We start from the raw sequence: 13953 nt of genomic DNA on the forward strand, positions 1-13953 counted from the left end.
TTGTAGCAGAAGCACTTTCATCCATTTGAAATGGTGCAATTAAACCAATTTGGGAACGATTTGCAGGTCTGTTCTGCAGGAAGCACTAAGCAAAGCTGTGCTTCCCAGCATTTTGGGAAAAGACTCATACACTCAAGTAGCTCTGAATGCATGCCCTCAAGCAGGGAAAGTGAAGAGCTTCACACTGACATGTAAATCCCTGCGACAGACTCCTCTAAAACCAAGGAGAGGCACACCCAGAAGCCAAGGAAGTGTTTCACACCTCCTGTAAGTAGGAAGTGTGAGAAGAGATGAAAACTGCCTTCCTTCACCCAAACCTCAGTCACAACTCCTATCCTGGCACTCACACACCCACTCCTGATGCCATCCAAGGTAACGCTGGTGTCACACAGGGCTCTGGGCACCTCAGAGCTGTGTCAGCGATGGCAATGCTTTAGAGCCCAACACCACAGCAAGGGCAGCCCATGGATGACAGCACAGATGCCTCTGCACACCACAGATGCCTTCACACCACCTGGAGCTCACGGGCAGCCAGGCAGAACCTGCCAGGCACCAGGGCCATACCTTCCTCCACGTCATTCCTCAGGGAAGCCTCCAGCAGAGCAACGCTGGCCTCAAAAGACACTTTCTTCCTGTTCACAGCATTTCTCTTCTTTTCATGCTTCCTCTTCTTGTGCTGCATCTCCTTCTCGTACTGGGCCCATTTTTTCAGCTGCTGGGCCCTGCGTTTCTGGGCTGCCCTCAGCCTCTCCAGCGTGGGCACCTTGTCCAGCAGCTGCAGCTCGGTCAGCAGGTCCACGTGGGCATCCATGGCTCCTGCCCAGGCAGGGGAGGGGGAGGATGGCCCAGGGGGAAGGGATGTCCCAGCACAGCTCCTCGGGATGGCAGCCTCCTGCTGCTATACCAGCATGCTGAGGCCGAGCTGGGGAGGGCCCATGGCAGAGCCCGGCGGGAAGGTGGTGGGAACCTGAAAGGAGGAGAACAGCAGAGAGATCAGGTGTCAGCAAGCACGTGAGTTCAGCCTGCTGGAAAACGCAACAGGCAACACCTACCACCTCAAAATGCAGCTGAGTTAACTGTGCTCTAATTGCTTTAATTGTTCTTACCAGCATTGGTGATTTCCTCCTTCCCTCACTCCAAACCCTCTTAATCAAGAGGGTTTTGCACATCCCAGCAAAACCCTCTTGATTAACCAGAAGTTCCACTGTGCAGCTTGTTCATGTCTATTGCTCACATTAACCCTATCCTACGACCAGAATAAAGTCTTAATGAGCAAAGACCTTCCACATGTTGGATATCATTTGTCAGAGAGCCTGGGAGCAGTTTGAGTACTGAGACTCCCATCCTTCATCGGGCTGGTCCTTTGTCATGGACATATTCTATGAAAAATCCTTTTGCTAGGATTTTTTCTGCTGATAAGCTGAGAGGCCTCAGAAAAGAAATGTAAACAATGATTATCTGCTGCTGTGGAATGCAACAGGTGCATCTTTGATGGGTCTCATGTGGTTGTTTTCAATTCATGGGCAATCACAGTCCAGCTGTCTTGGACTCTCTGGTCAGTCACAAGATTTTATTATCATTCCATTCCTTGCTAGCCTTCTGATGAAATCCTTCCTTCTGTTCTTTTAGTATAGCTTTAATATAATATATATCATAAAATAATAAATCAAGCCTTCTGAAACATGGAGTCAAGATTCTCATCTCTTCCCTCATCCTGGGACCCCTGCAAACACCACCACATTGGTGACCCCGAGTGAAGACAAATCCCACATTTGGTGAGCCCCCAGAGGAACACAACCAGAGTCCTGCCCCCCACCCCTGTTCCAGGTGTCCCCTCCCCACAGTCCTGCTCTGATGCACACCAGCAGCCACCTCCCTGGGGCATTTCAGTCTGAGCAGGCAGGCACAGGTCAGGGGGGACCAGGCTGCAGTGCCCAGGGCAGCCACAGACACCAGGCAGGGCCATTCCAGCACAAATAACCCAGAAACCAGGGGCTGGACATACTGGGGCTACCTGCCAGGTGCCACGAGGCCAGGCAGAACTCCACCCACCAGGAGAATCATCTGTGCTGCTCTGCCTCACCCATGCAGCCCCAGCTGAGGACAGATGGATAGACCTGGCTCTCAGGTATAAATAACACTTAAACCACCTGAGCTCTTAAAAAACAAGGGTTGTGTTCATTTCTCTGTTCCCTCAGGTTTTCTCTTCGCCACACACTAAATCACTCTGGTTTTGCTGTTCAGGGTCCACAAGCAATGAGAGCAGTCAAGTTCACAGCTCCTGACCCTTGGTGTGACCACAACAGAAACCTCTGAGCAGGGCCACCCACAGTGACCAACCAGTCACCTGCTGCACAGGAGGAGGAAACACAGCCCAGATTTCAGGAGATGGCCATTTGAAATAAAGCTGAAATCACAAGCAAATTGAATTTATCCTTTCCAATCAGCCCTGTGCAAAGCACATTGAATGGCTCATGCAAAATCCAGGTAAGCAGCAAGTAATCAGGTATGAGAGCTCGTGTGGTTCAGCCAGCTTGGAGGGGACAAAGAAAAAAGAAAAATAAAGTGTTGATGGGAAAGGGTGACTGAAGTATTGACAAGCACCTGAGAAAGACTTAATAAGATAGCTGAAGCTCAACCCTGCTGCTGCAAAAGAGAGGAAGCAACAGCTTTGTAAGCACTGGATACAGAGAATCTATGGGAAAAGGAGCAGAGGAGAGGCAGCTGGACCCAGCTGAGAGCCAAGGTGAGGACACCAAACCTCACCCAGGAGCCATGGTGACAATACCAAACCTTCCCCAGCTGCCATGGTGAGGATATCAAACCTTACCCAGCTGAGAGCCATGGTGAGGACACCCAACCTCACCCAGCTGCCATGGTGCAAACACCAAACCTCACCCAGCTGCCATGGTGAGGACACCAAACCTCACCCAGCTGCCATGGTGAGGACACCAAACCTTCCCCTGCTGAGAGCCATGGTGAGGACACCAAACCTCACCCAGCTGAGAGCCATGGTGAGGATATCAAACCTTACCCACCTGCCATGGCGAGGACACCAAACCTCACCCAGCTGAGAGCCAAGGTGAGGACACCAAACCTCACCCAGCTGCCATGGTGAAAACACCAAACCTCACCCAGCTGCCATGGTGAGGACACCAAACCTTACCCTGCTGAGAGCCATGGTGAGGATACCAAACCTCACCCAGCTGCCATGGTGAGGATACCAAACCTTCCCCTGCTGAGAGCCATGGTGAGGATACCAAACCTCACCCAGCTGCCATGGTGAGGACACCCAACCTCACCCAGCTGCCATGGTGAGGACACCCAACCTCACCCAGCTGCCATGGTGAGGATACCAAACCTTCCCCAGCTGCCATGGTGAGGACACCAAACCTCACGCATCCAGGGGAGGCAGGAAAAGCCACGGCTCATCCCTGTCAGAGGGTGAAGCAGCCCATCAAGGAGACTCTGAGGGGCTGCAGGGCAGTGTCCACAGCACACAGCACATCCACCACATCCCAGGGAATCCTGGCTGAGCCATCCACACCTACTAAACACTGCTGCAGACCTTCCACAGGGCTTTGACCTTACCTATAAATATCTGGGCAGACTGAGAGTGAGACAGGCCATTTCCTCCAACAGATAATTGGTCTGGGAACTGAAAACAAACAAACTCAGCCAGAGCACACAGGCAGGTCCAGGCAGCTGTTTTATCCAGCAAATGGTCAAGGACAGCTTCAGCAGCACCTGCAAACCTTATTCTGAAAATTTCAGGATAGACCTGAACAGGAAAAAAAAAAAAAACCAAACCTGCTTAATTCCACAAGAATTTAAGAATGCAAAAAATTGCTTTAGTTCCACACAGGAACAAACCCAAATCCTTGCAAAGTTTTTCATAAGGGAGCTACTAACTCAAAATTCAAACTCAATTCACTTGCTTGAGGTGGAAAATACCAATCTGTGGCTTTAGCACGGCACTGAAAAGCAAGGGCAGGTTGCCATGGCTCCTCCACAGCACTCCCAGCTCTCCCTGACCCCCGCCCACAGCCCCCACAGGCTGGGACTCGCCACAGTCCCCAGCAACCCTGCAGAAAATGCATGAATGCACTCGCCAAGAAGCTTCTCTTTTGGGACAGACATTTCCCCACGCAGGCACTCAGCTGGAAAGCTCTTCAGCACCTCTGGTGAACTCAGCTCCTGCCCCTGGCAAGCATTCCTGGGCAGTATCTCTGTTGGCAATCTCAGCCTCTGCTGCAGCAGCACAGCCTGCAGATCTGAGGGCCCAGTCACAATACCTCGAAGGAGGGGAGATAAGGGCAGGAAATGCCTCTCAGAACACTGCACAGGCACTCCCACCTCGCTCCTTTTCCAGGCCACTTCTGCCATTGTTTGCTCAAAGATGAACAAATATTTTCCAAAACATACCTGGAGTAGAAATGGGGACCTCATTCTGCAGGATTGTTAAAGCAGGAAACTTTATTTCGGCATTTCACAAGAGAGGCTGGAAGCTTTCTCGTGGGTTTAGTACTGCGCCTTAGAAAGTGCAATTTATAAGTAAAGGACAAGTGTGCCATGTTTCAGCTTTCCTGCATGCAGCTTATCCTCCACTAGCTCTCACAACAGCAGAAATGGGAGATTCAGGTGGTCTGCAAATGGGATTGAAATGGAGAGAGGAGATCCACAGACATCAAGACGTGTCTGGAATGCCAGCATGTCCTCGATCCAACCAGAAAATGAACCTCTAAAGGAGCTAAAAGGTCACCCTGACAGCTCTTCCTGAAGTGGACACAGCTCAATTTCTCCCAGACATAATTCCCTATCACTCTCACAGACCCCAGAGCTCCAAAAAAGACTCTGCCCCCATATCTGCCTGTTTTCCAGTGCCCTGGTTCCTTCCCTGCTCCTAAAGAAATGGCACATTGACTTGTGGCACAAACAGGTCAGGCTAACTATAGCACAGGTTCAGGCCCCAGCACTTGTTTACCTGCAAAGTGACACAGAAGTGGCTGTGTGGGTGTCTGTGGCTTGCAAGGCATCACACTTTGGGCTCTGTTTTATTTAAAGAAGCAGAGGGGGCAGGAAAAAAAGCACTTTCCTCGTGTGGGACCGAGCTGAGCAGTTTCCATGAGCTCAGCAGAAGTGGTGCCACCACTCTGAGCACATCCTGCCACAGACACACACACACAGACACACACACAGCCCCCGGCCCTGCAGGGACCAAAAGGAAGGCAAGGCACTGGTGCCATCCCCCTCCTCCTGCTATGGCACCAGGGAAAGGCTCACTCTGACCAAAGATCGGCTCCTCAGAAGGGCGCACGAGTGTTGGCCAACACTATCGTGGGGGTTTTTTGGTAAATTTGCATTTCCTGTGAGTTTTGTATCACCTGACTCAGCCCAAAAGGATTCTCAAGGCAAGGTTAGTCAGCGCCAATGCAAGAAGAGACAGCAGTTCTGTGAAGTGGGGGTTCACTGAGTCAGGGGTTGCAGATTGTGCCACCAACCCTGTCTCGCACACAAACTCCTTCCCATCTCCCTCTCTGAGGTTGGAACCTGCCTCCCTCAAAGGTCAAAACCAAAGGTACTCATTTCCTCCACAGCACACTCTCAGAGCTGCCCCCTGACCCTCCCACTAAGCATTCAACTTGCAGCTTGCCCTAACACTGCTGAGACTGGAGCTGGTCTGCTAAAGCAGCCATGAGGCTGGAGAGGCTCCTCATCTCCCCATCTGGTGATGAAGCTGGAGCTGAGACCTGCACATCCTCTGTCACATCTTCCCAAGGCAGCACTTAGAGCACAGCAAGACACTTAGCAGAACCCAAACACTCACAGAAGCCCTTCACTTAAGTGTCATCAACTGATTTCAGTTGTATTCCACTTTAAAAAAAAAAAAACCAAAACCAAAAAACACCCACAAACCATGGAAGAGCAACCCTTGAACGGTACACTTTGAAGTGAAAGAGATTTTTTTTAAGTTTTCAAGCAAAGGGAAAGAAGAAAACTTCAGAAGTGGCTACTCTGGGCCTAAGGAGATTGTTTCCAGCCACTGGATTGCTCGTGGTGAGGCACCTGCAGGATGGGCCTGGATGGTCAGGTGAGGTGTCTGCAGCACAAAGTCCAGCCGGTGCTATGAGCAGACAGAAATAGCCCTCTCCTCCCCACACCAAGCTAATCTCTCCACTGGAATTGGAAACCCAGCACCAAAGCCTCCAGCAGGGATCTGAGTGCATAAGCAGGCAGCAGAGGAGGTGGTGCCTGATTTATTTATTTCATTAACATCAATTCCTGCACCATGGCGAGGTGAGCAGTTGCCAAATTCACCTTTTCTGCTCCCTGTGAGGGCCAAGGCCAATCTGTGTGCTCCTGTCCCATGAAATACAAGGTGCCCAGCCCACTGCAGCCATTCTGCTGAGCCCATCCTGTGGAGCAGGCACCAATGAAGAATTCACAGGCTTTTCCTTTGGCCATCACCTTCAGCACTGTCCCTGCTGAGGGACACAGGCCAGCCAGAGATGTGTGTTCTGCATGGGTGCAGAACTGCTGGCCAGGATCTTCCCAGGGTCTGGAGGAAGCAGCAGAGCAGCTCTTCACCCCTTGGTCCCCAATGAGGCACGAAAAAAGCCAAACAGAGCCAGCCAGAAAGCCCCAGAGAGGAGGAGGAGACAGCCCAAGGGTCAGGCAGGAGCAGCAGGGAAAGGCAGGGGCTCAGCCATCCCCAGGGAGGACAAGGCTCAGGGGATGTGCCCTGGGGCTGAGCACACACCAGGAGCTCAGGTCCTTTCCCTCCTTCCCACAGCCCAGCAGTGTCCCCCTCCCACCCTTCCCAGGGGGGGGGGAACACCTGCAGGTCATTTCCATGTCCCACAGAGCGCAGACCCACAGCAGCTCTGCCCACCCCACCAGGCACTGCCACTGACATCTTTTATGAAAATCCTTTCCTTAAGATTTTTTCCTCCTGAGAAGCTGAGAGGCCTCAGGAACAAAATGTAAACATTGATTATCTGCTGCTGTGGAATGCAACAGGTGCATCTGTGATTGGTCTCATGGAGTTGTTTCTAATTAATGGCCAATCACAGTCAGCTGGCTTGGACAGAGAGTCTGAGGCAGCTGCCTTTGTTATCATTCTTTCTTTTCTATTCTTAGCTTAGCTAGCCTTCTGAGATGAAACTTTTCCTTCTATTCTTTTAGTGTAGTTTTAATGTAATATATATAATAAAATAATAAATCAAACCTTCTGAAACATGGAGTCAGATCTACATCTCTTCCCTCATCCTAAGACCCCTATGAACACGGTCACAAGGCACACCTGAGCTGCTCTCACCTGCAGCACCTCCAGGAAAATGGGAAAAAGAAACACCTCCCTTGCCCTGCTGAGGGGAACAGGAGCCCTGTGCTGGCAGGAGCTCTTGGGGTTTGAATGGTTTATTTGGTTAATTCATAGAGAGTGCATCAAATCATGTGGGTCCTTCATGCTTACACCACCACAGCCTAAAACTGGTTTTTTTTAATAAAACTTCCTCTGTCACTTCCTGCCTTTGGGGAAAACATTTCATGAAAGGACACTGCCCTGAGCCCCACCTGGCACAGCCTCACACACCCACAACTGGGGACTGACCACTGGGTTTTCATACACACAGGGGTGACACCAACAGCGACCACATGGCAAACTGGGAAGGGTTTCAAACCACAAGAGCAATTCCTGCACAGAATCAGAGCCCCAAACCACTCATTTTCACCTGCAATGCCACAGGACACAGTCCCATTTCCTTCAGAGCCATGTTTCCTACCTCCTGAAGGCTTTCCTTTTTTCCTGAAGCCCAAATGTTTATTTCTCCAGTACCACCCTGCCAGGCAGGTTGTACCATCCCCCTTTTCTGGGTGTCTGTGCATGGAGTGTGACACAGGTGGGCACTGACACCATCTCCTCTGGCCATCAGGGCTGGTGGCAAGGCTGAAACCTACCCACAGCCCGAGGGCACATCAAACCACAGCTGGACACACACCTGAGCCAGCACCTCACAGTCATCTCCACCAAACCCTTCTCCAGAGCATCCACAGGGGAGCAGATGGACACAGATCAAAGTCACTGCAAGAGCCACATCACCACCTCAGGACTGGTATTTCCAGCCCTGTGCTCCTGCCACAAGGTGCTGGTGGAACCCACAAGCCCCTCAGTGCTGCTCTGAGAGCTCTGGCTATTGCTTCTGGTGGCAAATCCTTCTTGCACACTGTGTGAGTCTGTGAGCTCCACAGCACCCACAGGTGAACCACATGGAGGAGTGAAAATTATGAAAATTGTTGCTGCCTGATTTAATTTCACTGGTATCTTAGAAGTAAACAGCTCCTTTCCTCACTCGGGGCTTCAGCTACACTTTAAGCAGCAGATGCTCAGCACTACCAGAAGAATGGTTCCTCCTGAGGGAATGACAGGGAAAGTGGCAGGAAACATCACTTTTAAAAATATATAAATATATACATAAAAATAAATATATATTTATAAAATTATATAAATAAATATAAAAATATATAACTATATATTAATTATATAAATATATAATATATAAATATATTAAAACATATCTATAAATATATCTATAAATATATCTAAAATATATATAAAAAATATATAAATATATAATATATATATAATATATATGAAAATATATATAAATATATATAAAGATATATAATATATAAAGATATATATAAAAATACATATAAATATATATATGAATGTATATAAAAATATATATAAAAATATATATGTATTTCAGGCAGGACCCCTTAGGGAACACAACTCCTACATCTGCCCTGGAGTGTTGGTGGGGAAGAGCAGGTACAGAAATATTCTGGGTGAGAGATCTCATCAGAAATTGGGAGAGATTCTTGGCTTTCCCACAGGTTTCTTGTATGCAAAGTAAGTAACTTAATCTGTGCCCCAATTACCTTCTTAAAGGGAAGATACTGTCTTACCATCTGCAGCAAAGGAACTTGCGTTGCTGCCTGCTGCAAAGGTGCATCATTGTAAAATATTTTTCTAGCTTGATGGAAAGCTCAAAATTTCAAGCTAAATTCTGCTCCAGAGAATTAAAAAGATTTTGGTTTGGCTGCTTTATCTCTAATTCCAGATAATCTCTCTGTCTTCAATGAGCTCCTTCCCAGCAGAGGGAATAAAATACAAGCAACAGAAAAAAAGTGAAGAAGAAAGTCGAAAAAATCTCACTGGAGCCAACACTGGTAATAGAAAAATTTAAGTGCCTCTTTCTTTTCTCCTCCCAACTGTTCCACTCCTAACAATACTGGCAGTTGTTTGAGGAAAGCCCCTCAGTATTTTCACCATATATTTCCTGTAAACACCCAACATGGCACAATATACATTCTTTTTCCTATCAATATTTCAATGCGGGCTTCCTTAAAAGAATAAAAAAAAAAAAAAAAACCCTAAAAATCCCTTCTCTGCCAAGCAGCCCTCCCCCAGATCAGTGTGCAGCGAGGAGTGACCCAAACCTGGTGGTGGTGCATAGACACAGAGGGCTGGGGAGCTCAGCAAACACAGCAGGGCAGGGCTTTGAGCACAGCTCTCACCCAGGATTTAGGAGCACACCAGAGCATTAAAGCTAAACCAGCTCAGATCTCACCTCCCTCCATGTGGCTCCTGTGCAGAGCAGCTCCTATAAATGAATTTATCTATAAATTTTGGCTTGTTATTATGGCAACACCTGACCTCCAGTCAAGGTGTAGGAGATGTCCACCACTGAACAGTCAAGAAGGAGTTGATGGGCAGAACTTTGGGAGGGGCTAAAGGGTTAAAAGGTGGAACATCAATTTTTTGGATGAGCACATGGTGGGAAAAATCCTTTGGCCCCCAGTCCTGTAATATTTTCTCTATTCAGTCTTCTGTTATATTTTTGATAAGGTTTTAATAAACATTCTAAATTTTTTGAACCTTTCTGCATTAAGCTGCTCTTGCCTGGGGATATTTTCAAATCTATAACTTCCATGTGGATGGTTTTCCCACCCACTAATAGTTGGGGGTTTCTTCTCCCCTCTCTATTTTTATTCCCTGTCATCTTCCTCACCAGCCAAGCTCCACTCTCACTGGCTCTTCCTGCACATCCATGGGCAGAATGGGCTTTTCCAGTCCCAGTTTGAGGTGTGGCTCTACTCCAGGCAGTGGGAACAACTTGAAGGATGCTCTGGAGCTGTAAGAACTGCTCAGCCCCCTTGGACTTCCCCAGGGGGACACCTTGGGTTCCCCTCTGCTTTCAGGTCTATCAGTGGATCAGTAAAAACAGACACCCTGGGCTCTTACCTATGAAATTCCACAAGAAGAAGGGAGGGGGGCATTTCTGCCAGCTTGAACGTGAAAATCTCAACGGCGATTTTGAGTCGAGTTAAAAATCAGAAAGTTCAGGGCTCAATTTCAAACTACAGCAGAACAAGGCACTCCCCTTTAACCCAGTGCACAGAGAAACCCCACTCAACAGCACTCACTAATTGTCCTGATTGCTTTTCTCCCTGAGCTGAGGGCTCAGCACGTGGAACCAGAGCAGAGCTCTCCCCTCTGACCGTGCCCCAGACAGCTCCAGGGAAGGTGATGCTTGAAGACAAGGAAATTTTATTCCTTCAAGAATCCAGCACACACCACTCCCCTCTCCCCTTTGCTCCCCTTAGCAGAAAAGTGTCTGCTAACAAAATTTATCTGCAGCATCAGAGGAGCAGCAGGATCCCTGCCCTTGGGCAAAGAAAGAAGGATCAGAATGGGATTTCTGTGCAAACACGAAGAGAATCCCAACTTGCCTCGCACGAGAGCAGCCCCATCCTCTGAGCCAGGCAGTTAAATATTGAAGGAAAGGCATGCAGCAGCTCTGATTATGTGGAACAAAAATTAATTGAGGGCATAAGTCTCCGATTGGGCTCTCAATTTATTTTTTTCCACAGCACATTATATGGGAGTGGGGATTGCAGTGCAGACACCTGCAGGGAAAGCAGCCCGACCCATCTGTGACAGTGATATTACCTCTTTTTATTTGTTTTTCTGGTTAGACCTTCCATTTTTTATCAACCCTGCCACAGACAGATGTGTGGAGGCTTCCAAAACTGCATCCCTCTTCCTGACATTTTCAGCTACACATTGAGAGATCTGTAATTTGGAAAACAACAATTTTCCCTCAAAACAGGCTTGAAAATAAGACGTGGGGAAAATTAAAAAAAAAAAAAAAAAAAAAAAAACCCCAAGCTAATTTCCAACAGAATCTCAAAAACACCACTGGAAGAGCCCACACCCTTCCCTCAAGATATAAATTACAACCCTATTCACACCCGCACCCCACTCTTTTTAACAGAAATCCTTCCATTGTTTAAAGCCATTTACACATATTTTGGCCCACCGAATAAAAAATAATCCTAGGAACAGCCCTATTCTGGCACAGCAACAAGCTAGATAAGTGCCTGGATTTTCCAATTGCAGCTCCTGGGCACCTCAGGCCGTGCCAGGGGGATGTGCCAGCAGCAGGGCTCCTGCAGGGTCCCAGCTATGGACAGGGATGGGCCTTTCCCTGGGAATTCCCACTCCAGGCAGCCCCCGTGCAGATGTGCACCCCCAGGGCTGTGCCTTCTTACAGGGAGTTACCATCCAGTGGGGCTGCATTCCACAATTTTTATTGATTTTCTGAGGTTTTTGCCACCAAAAGAAAGCCCTGCCTCGCTGGTCCCTTTCCAAGGAAAGGTGTGATTCTGTCAGCTTTGTGGCAGCACGGTGACAAAGCCAGTGATTGGCAGAATTTAAAAGCATTTGCTACACACCTGACAGCAGGAATATTGATTTTGTGGGAGATTTATGAGAGGATTCTCTTCCCAACCATCTGATCCATCCATTTTAACCAGCAGTTGCATTTAATTACCACTAACAAAATGCTTTCAACTCTAAAGCTTATGGACATTATTGAACGCATCTATAACAATTCCAATAATCCTCAAAAGGCCTTAACAAAATAACATACAAAGACACCCTCTGACCCATCCTGCATCCATCAGGGAGCCCGTACAGCTGCTCAGGATGGTGTTACCCTCCTGCCTCTGCTGTGCAGGGACCAGCAGGGCGCCCACAGGCTCTGCTGGGAGAGTAAAGAGGTGAGACTTTGGGAGAAATTAATTATCCATGTGACAGTGTGGGCTGCTTTGTTCCAGACAGCTCAAACATCTGGATTTGTTGTCTAGGCTTTAGCCCTTATACCTTGGTGAACTCCACGATGACTTCTTGACCTAAACCACACACGGGTCACCAAAAAATTCATCCTCCAGTTCCCCCAGATTCTGCAGGTCAAGGTTGGCCCCCAGCATGCAAGAAGGGGGCCCTGAGGCTGCTGATCCAACACTTACAGACCCCCCCTGCAGCACCCTACAGCTGCTATAGGGTGCCAGGCCCAGCCCACTCCCAGCAGCGCCCACCATCAGCACGCCTGCACCAGGGCAACCCAGGCTGCTTTCCCTGGAGGCCTGCAGGATATTACAAGAGCATCTTCTAGAAAGTGGAAGCACAATACTTGAAGAGGACAAAGGCTCCTTAAGATGCAGATGAGCAGAAAGCTGCACGGGAAAAGCAGCACCGCCTCTCCCTGCCACCCCTGCCCGCCCGCTCCGGAGGAACTCGCCTTATCTCACATGCAAGCCAGGAGATGGAAACGAAATGTTTTGCTAGCAGAATGCTAACAAAACCTTAGCACGGCTCTCTGCGGTGCCAACATTGCCAGTTTGAGTCTGAAATCAGACTCTGGGAGCAGCTTGCCACTGCCTTGCTTGCGAGGCAGATTTTCTGTTGCTGAAGAACCTTATTTTTATCGAGCCGCACGTCACCATACGTGCCCTACTTTCTGTGCTTTCTGCATCTCCTCTTGGCCACAGTCAGGGTAGTTGTTGGCTTGACTTGCTGCTCTGACAATACAATTGCTCTGACATCTAGTTTAAGCAAATATTTACCACTTACTCTGTTGAAAATAGGATTTCTGATACTTTAGATTAACTTGACTTGCGAGCATAAAACCAGAATTGCTGGTGCAGATCTCCTCCTCACCAGTCCAGTTCTTACTTTGCTTCTGCCATTCCTGGGATTACCAGCACAAGGGCTCTGCTGCCACAGGCCAAGGAGGACCAAGGAAAATCTCAGCCACTGGTGAGCCCAACTTTCAAGCATTCTTCTCTGCTGTCCCAAGGTGCAATAGTCAGAGCTGTCCAGAAGAGACTCTTTCCAAAGATATCAAGATTTAAAGGCCTCAGCTGGGAAGAATGGCTGCTCTTAGGTGTGGTGGTGTTCACAGGGTCCCAGGAAGAGGGAAGAGATGAGGATCTGACTCCATGTTTCAGAAGGCTTGATTTATTATTTTATTATATAATATTAAAACTATACTAAAAAATAGAAGAAAGGATTTCTTCAGAAGGCTTGCAAGAAAAGGAAAAGAATGCAATGATAACAAAAGCTTGTGACTCAGAGAGTCTGAGACAGCTGGACTGTGATTGGGCATTAATTAAAAACAACCACATGAGACCAATCACAGATGCACCTGTTGCATTCCACAGCAGCAGATAACCATTGTTTACATTTTGTTCCTGAGGCCTCTCAGCTTCTCAGGAGAAAAAATCCTAAGGAAAGGATTTTCCATAAAACGTGTCTGTGACACTTAGGGAAGACTTTCTGCAGGGCTTGATGGGCAGAGGTGCCAACCCTGCCATTTGGAGGTACTTCACTTGAATGTTTGTTCTTAGAAGAGATGTTCTTTGGATGGCAGAAAAACCAGTGCAGAAGTCAAATTCAGGTAACAGAGGCACCTTAAAGCCTGAAATCTGATCTGCTCCAGCAGATGGTGGGGATGACCCTTCTGCATCCCACTGACAGCCCTACAGCCCTGCTCCCACCCACTGCTTTGCTTAACCCCCCAAAGCCCACCCAGTACAAAACCC

The 13953-nt window shown here is 48.3% G+C and overlaps 1 protein-coding gene across 1 annotated transcript in view; it reads right to left on the reverse strand.

The window, feature by feature from the left end:
* PPP1R16B (protein phosphatase 1 regulatory subunit 16B) overlaps positions 1–13953 on the reverse strand; it is a 59798-nt gene that overhangs the window by 39617 nt on the left and 6228 nt on the right. The window contains exon 2 of the mRNA XM_030963271.1: positions 565–967. Within this exon, the coding sequence (XP_030819131.1) occupies positions 565–811 (247 nt within the window). The 5' untranslated portion in view covers positions 812–967. The remainder of the gene's footprint in view (positions 1–564; positions 968–13953) is intronic.

This window comes from Camarhynchus parvulus, chromosome 20 (genome assembly GCF_901933205.1).
Source record: "Camarhynchus parvulus chromosome 20, STF_HiC, whole genome shotgun sequence".
In the NCBI taxonomy this organism is placed as follows: Eukaryota; Metazoa; Chordata; class Aves; order Passeriformes; family Thraupidae; genus Camarhynchus; species Camarhynchus parvulus.